This window comes from Salarias fasciatus, chromosome 2 (genome assembly GCF_902148845.1).
Source record: "Salarias fasciatus chromosome 2, fSalaFa1.1, whole genome shotgun sequence".
Taxonomy (NCBI): Eukaryota; Metazoa; Chordata; class Actinopteri; order Blenniiformes; family Blenniidae; genus Salarias; species Salarias fasciatus.
Window position 1 is genome coordinate 29,570,652 of NC_043746.1, and position 17,166 is coordinate 29,587,817.

Below are 17,166 nucleotides of genomic sequence, written 5' to 3' on the forward strand. Positions count from 1 at the left end.
GCTACAGGTTTTAATCCCCAACTAACAACGGCTGACTTTCTCCACGATGTTTGTGCATCAAGCCAAAGCGTAAACCAGCGTTTCTCTCAGGAACACACCAGCCTATTGTCAGCTGTTTTTTTTTTTTAATGGGGAAAACATCAAACCTAACCTACATATTTGACAGGATACAGTGGCAAACGGCTGGCTGTGCCGCTGTCGGAGCACATCTCCTTCTCGCTCGTGCTGCTTTCATGCTGCAGATTGGGGGCTTCTGCTCGCTGAACTGCTGTCAGACGCACACAAATCCCCCCAATAATATCACACCCGCCGGTTTCTGCAGCACACACTCCCCGGCCTCTCCCCGTCCGCCGGCACCGGCGCCAGAGACCCTGTAATTACAGCCCGGGGTTCGAATGCAAGTGGAGAACACGTTTCTGTTACAAATACGAGTCAAAAATAAGCTGCGAGCATCTCCGTAGTGTTCAGAAACACACACACACACACACACACACACACACACACTCTCATGTGAGTCGACGTGCAATTAGACACACAATCACACGTTCGGTCACACTCGCGCTCGGCTGCGCTGCCGTTGTCATGGCAGCAGCTGGTAAGGCGGAGAGAGATTTTGGTGGTGTAATCCCAGAGGCTGTGAAATGTGAAGCAGCAGAGGAGGAGAGGAGGAGCGGCCCGACAACGTAGAGCAGAAACTCCAACATGTCACCGCAAAGCTGCCTCAGAGCGCCGCCGCTCCACAAATCCTCAGAATGACGGCGGTTCAGAACATTGCAGCAGGCGCCGGAGACGCAGGGGCAGAGCGGAATCCAGACGTGGGTTCAGGTTGCGAGAGAAACGGAACTTGATCCGTTACCTGAAGGTCTTCACCAGCTGACTGGACGGCATGAAACCGACAGGGGAAACTTTTCTTCAGACTAGCTGCACAACTCTGAGCATAAACACGTGAGGACTGAAATTGTCAGATTTCTCCTGCATGTAGAGCTCAATCAGCTAAATGACCTGGAATGGAAATATTCTCACAGACGCACTAACATACCTTCACATGTTGAATAGAGGCTTTTCTGCCAGAAATGTGTAAATGTGGGGGAAGAAATGATGATTTCAGTGAATTCTTTACGTTAAATTAGTGACCCTTCAGACTGTCCTCGGCCCGCTGTGGCAGAAAGCTGTTTACCGTTCAGAAGACGCAGCTCTGAACAGTGTGGAGCTGGAGTTTCTCTCTGCCTGTCAGTCACTGGTCGCTGTGGAGCGCTCTGCCTCCATCCCTCCGTCTCCTCCTCTTCCTCTTCCTCTTCCTCTCCCCCCCTCCGTCGCCTATCGGGCTGCGAGCGCTCCTTGACGTAGGTGTGCACCGCGCAGCCCACACACACACACACACACACACACACATCTATTTTTACGCAATGGGAGGAGGGAGGGAGGGAGGGAGGCGTGAATGAAGATGAAGTCGGTCACTCCCCTCCTCTCTGCGCTCCGTCTCCCTCCTCCTCTCCTCACGCTTGCAGGTGGACTATATGGATGAAAATGAGGAGTACTTTCAGCGGCAAGCCTCGCACAGACAGTCCCGCCGGCGCTTCCGGAAGATCAACCAGAAGGGGGAGAGGCAGACCATCATCGACACGGTGGATCCGTACCCCACCGGGAAGCCGCCCATCGCCCGCGGATACCACACGGTGAGCTGCTGCTGCCGGGCTCCGGCTCGCCGCTCGCCGTGCGGCTTTGTTGCTTTGTTTACCTGCTCCTGCTTCAGATCGCTGCTGAAAACCTGCCTGTTTTTCTGGATGAACTTGGTGTTTGTGCCGTGTGCAGCGGCCTCACCTGACCCCTGCTGGCTGTTGTGTCTGGTCCTGTCTGCTGTGGACGGAGCGTCCTCGTCCCTCGGGGGCCGCCTCACTCTTCCCCCTCGCCTCCTTCTTCTTCTGTTCAGCTGTTTTCTGCAGCCTTGCTTGAGAGATGAATACATGTCTGTGTGGAGAAATGGTTCACCTGCTGCCTGCAGCCCTTTCTGTCTGTCTCCACACACACGGTGTGCAGAGAGTGTCAGGACATCCTTATGTAACCTGAAATGCTCTGGAGTGTGCCAGGTTTTCTGACGCTGCCGGTCCGGAGCTCGTCTCTGAAGACTCATCGCTGTTTGATTGCTGAGCATCGCTGTGAAATGGAGCTTTGCTCACTGTTGAACCGGTTTGGTTTGAAAAGGATCAGTTCTGGTTTGTGTGGTCAGAGAGACGTGAGACGACCCGAACCTCAGCCGGAGGCTACGTTAGCTGCTGCTAGCGCCCGACTGACCAGCAGCCGAGTTTCATCGACAGTAAGGCTCAGCGGTTCAGAGGCTGCGGCTGTGTTTCGGTTTGTTAGTTTTGGAGCTGTGCAGACAGGAAAGCATGGAAGAGAAACTGCTGCTGTTTGGTCAGATGGCCTCTTCTTTCACGGGTCTTACAGCTGTTCCATTCTCCTGGCCTCATTTGCACATTCAACAGTAGCGCTGGTGTAACCCTTCACACTGCTCACTGTGGTGGTTTCCTGGAATGTCTGTGCTGGAGGTTCCTGAACGCAACGCAGGAGCTGCACCCGGCCGTCCCTGGGAAGAGGAAGTAAAGTCTTTTCACAGTGTGGAAGAAAATACCCAGCATGCTGCATTCACACACACTGTTCCTCTGCATTCCCCTCGTTCCTGGCGTCCCCCGGGGCGCTGCGTCGGTGCGCCCGGTTTTTTCCTGGAACGGTTAAACGGCAGGGGGAACGTCGTGCGTCGTCCCCGGGCCGCCTCCGCTCAGCCCCGCCCCTCGCGCCTAAATATAGCCGCGCCGTGTTTTGGATTCAAAGGGCCGCGCTGAACTTTCTCATGGCCTGACATCTCCTGTCACACACTCGGCTCGCCGCGCTCCGGCGCCGCTCCTCTGGGAGGCAGCAGCCCCGGCAGCGCCGCGCTCCGCTGCCTTCAGGAGTACAGTAGAAGGAGTGAAGTTAGCAGGAGAGTGCTGCTGGTGGTGGGGGTGGGGGGGGGGGGGGGGGGCTAAGCTGACATAGCAAGCTAATCTGCAGCCGATAGAAAGAAAAGAAAGGCAGTGCTCAGATTTTCCTCCCGCGGTGAGAAACTCATCGAGGAAGAGGGAGTCCGTGCAGCAGGAGAGGCTTTTATTCAGCTCACTGTGAAGCCAGGTATGAAAACAGAAGACGGCTCGCTCATTAAAGGGCCCCATACCTTCATCTCTCCATCCCTCCATCCATGCTTGCATGGAAGAACATGCAGACTCACCCATCCTGAAGTTCCATCCTCAGGCTTCTTCCTCGGCCTGGTCCAGAGCTGAAATGTCTCAGATCTAAAGCAGGTGAACCTCCAGACGCTGCAGGCTCTGTGTTAGAACTTGTTTACCTTGTTTCTGACTCATTTGTCACAAACGGTCTCGTCTCCGACTCGTTTCAGTTCGTCTCCCACCTGAAAGTCCAAGCAGGTTCATGCCTTCGTGTTCCTCTCGCTGCTCCTGGACTTCTGTATTTTTAACTGAATGCGCTTCATTTCAGTGATCCGAAAATGGTTTCTGCTCGCTTCTGTTGCTGTGAGGCAAAACAAACCGCAGACACAAATTAGTAGAAGGGTCTGTTTATTTCTGGCTTGTTTGTAGGATTTGAACTGTTTAAGACTTAATGAAGCTGGTTTGTAGCAGGATGAACTGTGGAGAGATGTTTGTGTGCTGGATGGGTATTTGTGTGTGTGTGTGTGTGTGTGTGTGTGTGTGTGTGTGTGTGTGTGTGTCATTAGATGTTTGTGCACTTGTGGATGATTTCTACATAGATTTGGATGTGCATAACAGCATTTGCATAATCACCTCCACTGCAGGTCGTCTCTCAGTCAGTTGGTTTTCTCTCTTTGTGCTGTCGGTGAGGTTTCTCTGCCCTCAATTCGGACTGGCAGGCTCACATCGGCACCTCTCCCTCTGTGCTGGGTCTCCACTCCAGGTGGAGTGGAGCTGCAGCAGTAATCACTGATTCCCAGCAAAGCCTTACAGAACAGACAGCTTTTCTTTGACAGAGCCTGAGAGTCAGCCCTGAGGGTTTAATAACAAAACAATTGGAAAATGCATACAAATCCAATGTCCTTCCATCAGCCGATGACCTTTCAACTCTGTCCACGTCTTTCCCAAAGACGTGTTGATCAAGAGCACAGCAGCAGCAGACTGTTTGCTTCATTGTTTTCTTTTCTACATGTTAATGATGGATGACAGTCATCAGACGGCGCAATCAACCAATTATTCAATTTCTGTTTCACTCAATTTATTATCTTCATAATTAAATACACACACACACACACACACACACAAACACACATATACCCAGTGTAAATAGGCCAATCAATCTAATGAAGTGTGCTTTGTGGACTGTGGGAAGAGGCTTTATATACATTATTAATTCATTTCAGTAGAATGTGGAGTTATTTGTTTTCCTTCCATGCATGTTCTTGTAGACAATAGCTTCTCCTAAAACAAGTGTCTTGTTTGAATTTATAACCCGAGCAGCCTGTAAAGCAGACTTATTGGAGTTCTTTATTGACTAAACTAAAGCTTTTAGTTCAAACTATTAAACATTTAGCAGGCGTGATCTCAGCATAAAAGATGTTCAATTGAAAATGGAGTCGAAGCTGTCGCTTCCATTGACTCGGTTAGTCTTTGATGGCACACGGGGAGGATCTTCTAGAACACTCACAGCGTTGAGGTGTTTGTGAGTGTAAAAATCCTCCAAAAAAAAAAAAAAAAATCCGGATTTTGACAGTTCTTTGGCCGAGGTGTTCAGAAGAAATGTGAACTGCTACCTAAATGAAACAAGAAGAATAGAAAATCAGGTGGAGAAGTGCCTGAATGTGATGTAAAATCCAGAGAGAAGTTTGATTTTAATCAGCTGAGAAACGCTGCACTGCAGCAGGTTTTAAATAGTAGAGAAACGTGCACAAGGACAGTGAAGTTCTGTGAAAAGAAAAACATGAAAATAATGATGAAAAGTGAAGGGAAAGCCATCTGACAGACGGGACGGCCGGCCTGCAGCGTCAATGCAGGGAAACCAGCTGACCTCTGCTGCATCTCTGAGGCGAACCACGGCCGTCATGGCTTCACTTCTCACTCTTCACCCCACCGATTCATCCTCCGCCGTGGTGGGGGTCATTCATAATTCACCGGACGGCGGTTTTTCACGTACGGATGTCTGCAGTTTGCTCCGATTGGAAACAAAGTTGTTGGACTGCTGGATGTGAAGAGAAGGAGCGATGTGAAAGAGGCCGGTGTTCAGGATTCCACACACGCCTGCTGTGTGCTCCGAGCACTGGCTCCACACTTGTGTGCCTTGTTCAGAACACACACACACGCACACACACACACACTGTGTATGTGTCTTTCCACGCTCTCCCTCATCATCTCCGTTTCTCAGTTTTCTCCATTTTGCACTTCATCCCGTCACTCGCTCTGGAATGAATCGTGGGCTGGTCTTAACCCCGCCCCCCCGCCCCCCGGGTTCACTGGGTGCCCAGCAGGGCATTCCGGGCCCCAAACAGATGTTGTGTAATTATACGGGCTGCAGGAGGCCCGGGATCAATACGGCCGGCCTGCTGGTTATTGAGGCCGCGCCGCAATCAGAAGGTCGCAGGTTTAATCCCAGGCAGCCTCCCAGCGTCCTTCACTCTGACATTGCCCGTCCGTCTGCAGGCCACCTTTTAATTTCCTCAAGACATATTTGGAGGGTCTGATAAGAAGCGTGCGGGAGTTGAACAGGGGCGCTGCGATGGTTTTGTGTTTTAGGAGTTTAAACCATCGTCTTCCATCAGACGTGACTGGAGCAGAACTCTGAACTGACCTCACACCCAGAGAAAAGCCCTCTGAAGGTTGACCTCAGCCGTCCTGAGACGTGCCCGTCTCAAAACGACTGCAGACAGCAGTTTGACCGCGATGAATATTTACACGACGTTCTCCTCAAGCGTCTGAGCTCCGGAGCGAGACGGGAGCTGGAGGCCTGGAGGTGTTTAAGGTAAAGGTTCTGCAGTTAATTCAGAAAATGGAGTCTGCGTGGCGTCTTTTAATTGGACCGTGATACTCAGAGGCCGACTCCAACCTGCAGGGAGATCCGAGGAGGTTCAGGTGGTAAAGTGTGTGTGTGTGTGTGTGTGTGTGTGTGTGTGAGTGTGTGTGTTTTCCACCTGTCCTTGACGAAGAGCTCAGAGAAAGTTGAGTCTTTCACCTTGAAGAGGAATTAATCTGCAGAGATTCCAGCTTGATCTAATCTTTGCTTTCAGTCAGGATGAACTCTGAAGGAAGATGCTTCGTCTCTGTTAAAAGAAGGTTTTTCTTTTTCTGTTTCTGTTGAAGTTTGAGCAGAACTTTTCCTCCTTTTGCTTCGTTTCCCCTTGAATTTTCCTCTCATGTTTAATAACGCTGGTTTCTTCTGCTTCTTCTCTCCACGGCTCTCCTTCCAGGAATGCACTAAACCCCAGGTACTGTACCCACTAACACTGTCGTCTGTTTACCGTGCGTGTGTATGTGTGTGTGTCTCCTGCTCTGTGTGTTAGCAGTGTGTTTTATCTGTAGACATCCCTTAATAAATACCCTCCATTTGCTGGCACCGGGGCAGATGGAGACGAGCGGGGAAGCCTGATTGTATAAGAGCAACATGAATTGAATTCTGCTGATAAAAACTCTCCCGTTCGCTTTATCCTGTTTGTGATCTGAGAAATGAGCATGCTGGAGTGAGGACGGCGCTCGTCACGCCGCCGCCGCCGACGACAGAGGGACGATAAACATCACTCCAGGCCCGTAAACCCAGATAATGGGAACAATTTAGCTGATTGAGGTGCCTCTCTGTTGATGCGCCCGATAATGGCATCGACTCCGGGGATTATTATGATCCCTCCTGCGCGGGGGCGTGGCTCCGCCGGGCTCCGCCTCCGCGGCGACGGCCGACCAAAGGCCGGGCTGACACGGAGAGCCGGAGAGATCCGAGAGAGCAGTCAAGCCCGGCTTCTATTTTTAGAGCTGTCCTCTGTGACGACCCGCTCCGCCTCAGACACAGAGCCGGGGTTCTGAACCGACGCCGTGCAGCGCAGCGGCTGCTCAGAACCCCGGCTCTGTGTGCGCACACACCGGCTTCACCGTGCGCGCTCCTGTTGATCGCCGCCGCGTCACCTCGGCTGCCTTTTTCTGATCCGTCACACTCGACTCGGGGTCCGTTCACACCACGGTTTCCAGGGAAAACGTCAAACTTTTGTAGCATTTTGTGTTTTCAGAGACACTGAAAGCACAGCTATTAGAAAAACGGCTCCCAGAGTGCAACTTTTGGAAACCGCTCCGATTCCATCGTCATGGAAAGAGTGGAAATGCAGCTTTTCTGAAGCACTGTCTCTGCACGTGCACGTCATGACACCCAGTCCAGATTCTCCTGGTCCTGGTGGAAATTGACATCGTTTTGCAAAACGTTGCCGTGTGAACGCCAATCTTTTCCGGTTGCTGTCTTATTAGATGTGGTCAAATAACCTGGAATTTTTGATTATTTCTTGGTTGTTTTATTTTTTAAGTTATCGCCTCTCATGGTTAATATCTGACACCAGTCATATTGTGTTTTCTCAGCAGGCTTCTCTGAATCGTGGAAACATTTATGCACTATATTTTTGTTTTTTTTAAATGGTCATGAAGTCATGTCTTGCTTTAAGTCATGTCTTTATTTCCTGGAACAGAGTGAGTGAGCTCTCAGCACAACACTCAGCACGGTCTGGAGTTATTATTAGCCACAAATCAAAGGTTCGGTTTGGAAATAGAAGAGATATTTTTGGGCAGAGTTCATCCCTGATGAGGAGGAAGATGGCGGCTCGTTTCCAACAACAGGTTTTCTGACATTTCGGGTGTGTTTGGTGTCGGTGCTGAAATCCAGAGACCTTTTTTGAAGTGCGGAGAAGCTTGACAGGTGACATTTATTTCTTCTGATAATGATGAAGGCTAACGCGGCGCCGCTTATTATCGTAGCCGTTTGTGTTTGGATGGAAATCCCTCCGCACGGCGGTGGCGAAGTACGGCTGCTGAATGAGACGTTAATGTCAGCGTCTGCTCGGCTTCTCTGCCTGGAAATAAAAATGAGATTTGTCCACACGCAGGAAGACAGAGCATTTTATAGCTTTAGAACGAGGTGGTTTTTATGTCAAACCGTTCCATTTAAACGCTGCTAGCACTCACACCAACTCTGGCCCTCAAGGTTCTATCTCCATACGTAAAGTCGCCCGCCGTAATTGCCCGTTACGGCGTAAAAGATGATATCAATTAGCACATTAGATTCCACGGAGGTGATTACTGCTCGGCCACAGATCCTTTTGTCAGTGGCTTGACTCACCTTGCAGAGGGTGAAAAGCTTAAACGCAGTTTTAAATGCAGAGAGGCCGACCCCGGAGCCCCGCCCGCTGCCGGAGGAGAGAGGCCGAGTGACGCCGCCGCAGCCTGAAGGATGTGCTCGCTCCGCTCGCTAATCTCTCCTTTAATCCTGCGCAGAAATTGGCTCTACAAATCATGCTTTAACGTCGCGCTGTGCTTTATGGACTCGGCGAATGCAGTTCAAGGCCGGGCGTTCGCCTGCTTTCTTCACGCTGCACGGCGTGTTTAAAAAGCTCCTGCAGTCGCTCCGTGCGTGCACGTGAAGGACTGTGAGCCTGTCGAGAGATCAGTTTGAGAGTCTTCAAGTGGTCGGTCAGTTGATTGGGTTTTGTGTCTTGCTCCGACAGATTTTTTTTTTATATATATAATTCAGGCTTGATTGGTTCCTGAATTTTGGCTGGCAGGCTTAACCGGATTCAAACCTGCAAGTCCGGACACAGGGTGGAAAAAACCCGTGTGAGTTGAGCCTGGCTGCGGTGACGGTGGAGCTGGACTTTAGTTCAGGCGGAGCGTCTCCGACCTGCTAAAGACTTCCAGCTCATGACCTTCCAGTTAGTCTTTAACCCCGATCGGAAGCCCTTCGTTACTGATCAGCTCGCCGGTTTTCTTTCTCGGAGCAGATGCAGGCACACTGCAGATGTTTTGCCCCCCGCGACCCTACATGTGTCATCTTTTAACCCGGCCGCCTCCGGATCCGCCAGACGACTTTCAGGTGACGACAGCTTGAGAGATGAAATAATCCCCGCGGGCTGCAGTGGCTATGAAAATGGAGTCTCTTCATTAGATCATCCCTCTGGCTGTAACCGAGCTATTTAGAGCCGAGGCGAAGGACTGATGCTGCGTTCTGTCTGCTGCTGGCCCGCAGACTGGCTCAGGCTCAGGGAGCGAGGTGAGACCGGTCGATAAATCAGAGTCCAGGAAGGCCGCGGCGCATCCCGAAAGAAGGTCCAGATCCCTTTCACTTCCGCTGGTCTCTGTAAAGACGGCACACAGAGAGAACAGTGCACCTTTAGTTTTAATATCACCAAACCTTCAAACTGTTCCTGTCTTCAATCTGTAACCTTAATAATCGTTGATTCCTCTTCTTCCCATCATGATACTCTGGAGCAATAAAACATATTCTACCTTGAAAGTGAAGATAAACTGCGACGGTGTCATTTCACTTTGAATTAGATTAATTTTGCTCCTGAGAGACTTTTGAATGTATTCACTGTCGGTTTATTGAGCGCTGAGGTCCGTGAGGTGATATCAGCGCCACAGTGGACGGTCCAGGACCTGCAGGGTCTTCATGAGGCCCATCAGGACCGGGACGGTCCGCCTCTGGACCATGGAAAGGCTGGAGAGCCGCAGCTTTCACTGAAAACACATCGAGCAGATATGGCCATAGCCTCTGAGCTGGCTCTTAATGTTTTATTATATTGGTAGAAACACAGAGTGTGTCCTGTTGACAGCTGCAACGCCTGATCATGAGCTTCAGACTCTGAAACAATGTGAAAAAATCTAATATGTGCCTCGTGTGAAGGTGGTTCAGATAACAGACCCGGGACAGACGGGAGGTCGGAGTTCACTGGGTTGTGTTGTTCCACTTTAAACCTGGAAACCTGAGTGCATCATCCGAGGAGCGTCACGGACCAAGATGCTGTGAAATGATTGACCTGTCTGTTATCACCCCTCAAACACATGTTTCTGTCTGTGCGTGTGCGTGTGTGTGTAATGAGGTTTTTATTGCCTTGATGCTCTGCTTCAGCAGACAGGGCAGCAGCATCACATGCCCCCCTCTCCCTCCATGGCAGCGTGGAGCGGGTTCAGACTGTTTACCGAAGGCAGATGCGGCCCCGCTCGCCTCCTGCTGTCAAACGGCGGCGTGTTAACCCCCCGCCCTCCAGTGGCGCTTCCCACGTCACGGCCGCTCGCCCGCCTCCCCATTACTCAGTGAAAAAATGATTAATTGGCTTGTTTGTTCCTGGAAAGCTTAAAAGACGGGGGTGGTGGTGGTGGGGGCGGTGGGGGGTGAGATTCCCTCGACACAGCGGTGATGTAATGACGCCCCCGGCCTGCTCCTCCCCCTCCTCCACCCCCCCTCCTGGTAATTGTCGGAGGCATTAATGACTGAGCTGCACGGCGGAGCACCTGAGCTTCGTCTTGTTGTGTTGTTGCCCCGGCTCGGGGCATTAGAGATGATGTCATCGTGTGTGTGTGTGTGTGTGGTGTGTGTGTGTGTGTGTCCCAGCAGCTGGTGTTCCGCTGCTCTCCAGGCATTGTCTCTGAGCAGCCCGGCTCAGCTGTCTGCAGACGCCGGAGACGTTCCTGTTTTCAGTCTTTGTTCTCAGATCTGTGACTCTGGTCCTGGTTTCTCCTCCTCCGGCCTGTTTGCATTTGAACCTCACTCTACAGACCCGCTCATGTTCTCCTCTTCCTGTTCTGATGCTTTCTGTCACTCTTCTTTGTTTACGTTCTCGTCCTACTGCAGCTGGGATGTTGAATCTGTTTTGTTTTTTTTTTATTTCACTGATGCACCTTGTGTGAGTCTTGATGTCAATAAGCTTGTTGAGATTGTCAGTGTTGGTCGCACTGTAAAACTAGCAAACATCATGCTGTTTACATTGTTTACATGCTTTCCCCACTGCTGGCTCAGGATCTGACACTGAGCTCTGCTGCAGGAGCAGGACGTCTCATGTGTTTCCAGCTAAAACTGGCTTCATGTTCAGATCGGTGTCGTTTTCTGCAGGAATGATTTCCAACACGTATCTGTAAACACGCAGGAGCTACATAATCTGAGAAAGCTTAAATTTCCATCAGGCTAACAGGTTTACAGCTACTGTCAGCTAATGCTACTTCTGCTTTTGTTTTATTAAAATCAGTTATCGAAAGCTTTTTTTAAACAGAAATGACAAAAAAATATGAGTATTGGGAAATGAATCCTGTCAACACAGTGATAATGATGAGAAGAGAAGGCTCCCAGTCAGACCTCTCCTCCTGGTTGCTGCTGTCTGCAGGGTGGTGAAGGTGTAAATGGACGGGTTGTGTTGGTGAAGTCGCTTTGTGTGGACATGAACTGCAGCCGCTCGGTTTTTATTGTCTCAGTTGCCCTTTAAACCTCCGTTCTTGGCTGCATTGTGTGTTTTTACCTCCTCATATCACTGCGTGTCAGGGGACCAACACACACACACACACACACACACACACACACACACACACACACACACACACACACACACACAGCAGTAAGAAGTGTGCTGGTGTGTTTTTTTATGTGTCGCTGGCGTGGCTTCTCGTTGTAGTACAGCTGGGAGAAAGAAAGTGAAGTGGCTGCGTCTCCCGTCACTTTTTCTCTTTTGTGCTCCATCCCCCCATCCCTCCACCTCTTTACCTCTCCTCTCCTCCATCCCTCCATCTCTCCGTCTCCTCCCGCCTCCATTTCGGCATTTCTCGCTGCCTCCGTTGCCACGGCGACAGAAAGCCCCAGAGGGTGAGCGGGGAGGGGAGGGGAGGGGGAGGAGGAGGAGGAGGGGGTCTCGTGCTCACACAGTTGCCATGGTGATTCCAGCTGAATGACAGTGACCGTGTGACATCATCTCCCTGTCAGCCACAACATTATGACCAGCTGGCTGCTGACGAGCGGAGCTCGTCTGGCTGTGCGATGAGCACGTTCTCTACATTTCAGCTGCGGATACAGCCTTACTCCAGCCGAAGGCCCCCCTTTACATGACAGCGTTTGAAAATGATATCTGTTCACACAGCGACAGCGCTAAACGCTGGAACCGGTGCAGTGAGCATGCAAGCCGGTGCTGGTGGTGCTTTTTATAATAGAACCACGCACTGTGAAGGCTGCCATTGTTGTTATTGTTGATCAACTGAGCATGTGCAGAACTGTTTACTACAGCCGTGGAGCATTTCCGCCATCTACACTGACAGCTGTTTCCAAAAAGTTCCACCTTGAGAGCTGTTTAAAAAAAATTGCCGTTCTAAGTGGTTTTCTGTGGAAATGTCTGCGTGTGAACTGAGCTGCCATCCATGTGACGAGTAGGAGGCAGGAGTCCTCAGACCAGGACTGGGTGTTTTTCCTGCTCCTTGGTCCAGTTTCCTGCGGCCGTGCTGAGACCGGGACCCGTTCTCTCGGTCTCCACTGTCCTGATGCATCGGTCAGACGTCCCCTCCGTCCTGACCGCTGCGGGACCCGCAGGCTGGGCCGGGAGCCGCGGGGCTGGAGTGGTCTCCCGCCCACCAGCAGGTGCAGCGACGGCGATAATCAGAAGTGCCGGCTCCACCTGTCAGTGCTGATAACGGCACGGCGGATCAGTGTATGAACCCGCCGCCACTCTACGCCCTCTCTCCCTCCGTCTCCGCATCTCTCGCTCCCTCTCAAGAGGAAGTGCTGCCGTCTCTCCGCCCAGGAAATGGCTTTCCTTTGCTCCGTTGCCATGCCAACCGGCTCCAGCCGTGATCTTGTGCCGAAGTGAGCGTGATAATGGCATTACTCGCGCTGTGCTCCTCTCCTCCTTCATCCTCCCATCATGCCTCTCACGTCTACCTTTTCTTCCCCTCCGTTTTCTTTCTTCCTCCCACTCTCAGCTGTGTGTCAGCTCTCTCTCTCTCTCTCTCTCTCTCTCTCTCTCTCTCCTCCTGTCAGTCCAGTGTCGTCTCTTCATCTCTCCTCCACCCTCCTCTTCGCCCTGTCTGCTGGATGTGCTGTGAGCCCCTCCGGAGGGGCACAGCCATGTACTGGCTGCTGTCAGGGAGGGAGGAGCCCCCCCCCCCCCCCCCCCCCCCCCCCTCCCCTGACACACATACACCTCCCCCTGCTCCCGTTACAAACAAACCCCTGGCTTTGCCGTTCAGTACCCGGCGGAGGCTGCAGGCGTCTCGGTCTCCAAATAATCTAATGGTGCAGAAAGGCGTGCGTGCGTGCGTGCTCTCTCTCTCTCTCTTTTTTTTTTTTTTTTCCTTTTTGAACGAGTGTGTAGCTTTACTTTCGGGAGAGGGAGGGAGAGAGGGAAGGCGGAGGGAGCGAACGTGAGTGAAAGTGTTGTCAGCCATTTTTCCTCCTCTTTTTTTATCCGCTGTTTGCTGCTTTCTTGTCGGCGCGCCGCCGCGCTCCGCCTGGAGATGTGAGCGTCAAGTGCGCGCAGAGGAGACGGAGACCGGATTTTTTATTTTTTTAAAGGCTTTTTGAGGAGCTTTTTTTTTTTTTTTTTTTTTTTACCTTCTCCTGCAGAGATATTTGTGTGGAATAGAGGCAGGCGGCAGCGGCTGGTTCGGGGAGTCAGATCAGGCCGAGCGGCAGCGGATCCTCCCCAAACTGTCAGTGCGCAGCGGACACGGACGCGGACACGGAGGCGGCGCGGGCGGAGATGGGGGGCGACGCCGCGGCGTAGAGCGGCTCCGGGATGCGAGATCTCAGCCCGGCGAACATTTTTTCATTATGAAACCATTAGCAGCATCAGACAGCAATGGAGTCCCGAGCCAGCCAGATAAATCCCCGGTAAGTAGCCTATCGACGCGCGGCGCTTTCTCCCATCGTTCTTCCCTCCACCCCCCCTCCCTCCTTCCCTCCTCCAGTTATGGCCCCCCAGATATGATTACCGGCCTTATAATGGACGCGCATCAGATTTCCATCGAGCCTGCGGGAGGGGAATGAGGCTGATGGAGGGCTGACGGCTGCCGCTCCAGCCTCCGATGTGTGTCAGTGTGTTGGAGAAGCGGCCGCCATGTGCGTACTGTCACCGACGCGCGCGCACGCTCGCGTGAATATCCAGGACCCTGCAGGCCTCGCGCGTTTTCAATAATTAAAAAAAAGAAAAGAAAATAATCATATTAGAATCACAGATCATCCAGAGAAGCATTGCAAAAGATGTCAAACTCCAGTGGGTTAATAGCCGTTTTCATTTGGGTAACACGCGCACAGAGCAGTGCAGATGCAGACTGCGTGTGCGCGCGTGCGTGCATACACTCATTATGTTTTACGACGCACCTAGATGACAGCACTTGATTACAGCTCCAGAAGACTCGGCCGTTAAGTGGATCAGGCCAGATGCCGTTTGCGTCCCGGAGAACAGTCCGGCGCGTGCCATGAACGCCGTAAATCACGGCCGTTTTCGGGGGGAGGCCACGTCACGTGCACGGGCTCCTTAAATTCACTGGTCCGACCCGAGCGGCTCCGTGCACGTCGCAGTGAGGAGAAGGCCGAGCTGCACGTGAAGGGTTTGGCGCTGTCCGTGGTGCTGGAGGGGCAGCAGCAGCAGCAGCAGCAGCAGCAGCTCAGCTGATCCGCTCTTCACCGCCGGATTGATCTGCTGTCAGCTGGTCTCCTCACACATCCACCAGCCCGCTGTAAATCAGCCTCATATTCCTTTAATAGTCACAGATGTGTCAGTGCTGGTGACACAGATCAGCAGAAAAGGCCTCCAGCAGCCCCGATAAGGAGCCACATTTATTAGATCCACTCACATTTTCTTAAATGACTGGAATTGATTGTGTTTGATCACCCTTTGGACTCGTCGTTAATCCATTATTACTCTGGTGTTTGGCCATCTCCCAACTAATAATCCTACTTTGGAGATTGATGCCTTCAAATGGTCATTTAATGCATTTTACAGCCTCTTGCTCTGCTGTCAGGGCTGCTTTTTTAATATTAATACGTTCACATTTACTTAATTCCCCCCCAAAAAAACTTAAGTGTGTTTGAACATCTTTTTACAGTATTAACATCTTTCCTCCATCAGGTCTGCTTTAAGTTATCAATCCTATACTGAATCTGTTTTCAATACATGGATTTAGATTCACTTCAGACATGCTACTTTTGATTTAATGATTTAATTTTAAGTGATTTTTCCCCCTCATATATTGAGATATTTTTATTTATTTATTTTTTCTTGCAAGACCCAATCCTCATATTGAGCCCTTGTTATTAGACACATTCAATTCCCCACAGCTCCTAACAGGATTATGAGCATTTTTAGCACTTTTTAATTTGACTTTCTGGCCTTTTTATAATGAGGACTCCCAATATCGAAACATTTTTAATCACTGATTTCAGACTCAGGCTGAAGCTGTTGTGTTTGGACACACAGATCAGCCTTTGAGCAGCAAACACTCCCAACATAGAGACATTTTAATGGATTTGTCCAGATTTGCAGTGTTTAATAATCTTTTTGAAGCATTATCAGCATTTCTTTCTTCAACCGTTTGGGTTTACTACTGCTTGTTCACATATAAAATACTTAGTATCATAGTAAATAGTAACAATTCCCCATCATTTGAACTTATTATTGCACTCGGATCTGTTGATACATTTTGATAGATACTATAAGACTTGTGTAGCTTAAGCCTGGGATTGATGTTCTTCATTTAATTCCAGAAGAAAATGTAGTTGTCAGTCTACATATATAAAATAATATTAAAGCCTTTATTATGGGGTTATATATTATTATTACATTGTAATAATTCAATGAATGAAGGCCAAAAAAGCTGTCAAGTTGCACATAATTCTCAGAAAATGAGCGTTGTTGTGCTAGAAGTGAATAATTTTGGATAGTTTTTGTGTTTTTGGGCCCCAGATGATCTTTTAAATGAAGTTTTCTTCGTCATGAGCCCTGATGGATGTCTGCAGGTCAACACATGCAGCATCACTATCACTCTTCTCTCTCCCCCCGTTTAGCTTTTGTTTTCTTGTGTTTTTAGCATACAAATGGAGGCCTGTGTAAATATCCATTGATCCCAGCAGGAGAGCCTTGGTGGGCAGAGTCAATAACAGCGATCAGGTCTCGTTACGGCCGGGACACGACCACGCCACGCTCAGCCTTTCCTTCATTATCCCTCCTCTGAAAACTAGTATGGCTGAGTTTTATCTTTACTGCAACACGGCGCAGGCAGACTTCCACCATCACCGCTCTGTTGTGCGGTGATTTATCAGGCCTTTATGGCCCTTTATGACTTCATCTTTCGCTCATGAACACTGACTCCTTATCTGCGGACGTTTTACGGCTGGGGTGGCCACACACCGACGCCATGCGCCCGAATGTTTACTGACTTCCATCATAAATAAGAGGGAAGTAATTCGATGCTGAAAGCCTGCTGCTCGGTGCCATCAGCGCTCCTTTCATTTACATAGAAGGTGAACGAAGATGGCAAACAAACGCCGCTCCGTTAATCCCCCTTTATCCACTGGAGAAGAAACCAGCTGATAATGGGAAGAAGCACAGGGATCAGTTTGTCACGCTTTTACTCCGCATCAGCAGGTCGGAGTGACAGAGAGAACATGCAGACCCACACAGAAACCTTCAGTGGTCTGCAGTGGACGGCGCTGTTGGAGGTGATGGTCTCCTCACGGCTTCCTCCAGAGACCCGTTTAATCAGACCCCCTGCAGAAAGGGGTTTAATCTTTTGATCCCTCGGGCCCAGGAGAGGGAGAAGCCGGGAAGGCGCCGAGATGCCACCACTCCCAGCATTCCTTCAGGAGGAGCTGGAGCCCAGGCCACATGTGGAGAGTGTGAAGGAGCTGCGCCGCTTGCAATCACAAAGAAGAATCGGTTTGCGGGCTCCAAAATGAAATTAGCAGTGTTGAATCGGAGTCTTTTGGGGATTTCGTGGATGCTTGGTGCACAGTGCAGCGTTCTGGATCGCCCGGCGCCCGGGACACGCGGTGCAGCAGCACAGATTCACTCCCGACACATAAAGGCGGTAAAGAGATTGAGAGGCAGCCAGCCAGCGCTCGCACACAGGGCTTCCACACAGCAATCTAGGTCATTAGGTCTGCAGTGTAATTTAA

The 17,166-nt window shown here is 50.7% G+C and overlaps 1 protein-coding gene across 8 annotated transcripts in view; it reads left to right on the top strand.

Moving 5' to 3' along the window:
- The window catches only part of rapgef2b (Rap guanine nucleotide exchange factor 2b), a 76,437-nt gene that overhangs the window by 41,718 nt on the left and 17,553 nt on the right, over positions 1-17,166 (top strand). For 3 of the 8 annotated variants that reach the window (XM_030117019.1, XM_030116961.1, XM_030116970.1), the window contains exons 6-7: positions 1,509-1,676; positions 6,461-6,478. In XM_030117019.1, the coding sequence (XP_029972879.1) occupies positions 1,509-1,676; positions 6,461-6,478 (186 nt within the window). Of the gene's footprint in view, positions 1-1,508; positions 1,677-6,460; positions 6,479-13,732; positions 13,882-17,166 lie in introns of those variants that run through there. The other 5 variants (XM_030116979.1, XM_030116985.1, XM_030116994.1 and 2 more) reach the window with 3 other exon arrangements.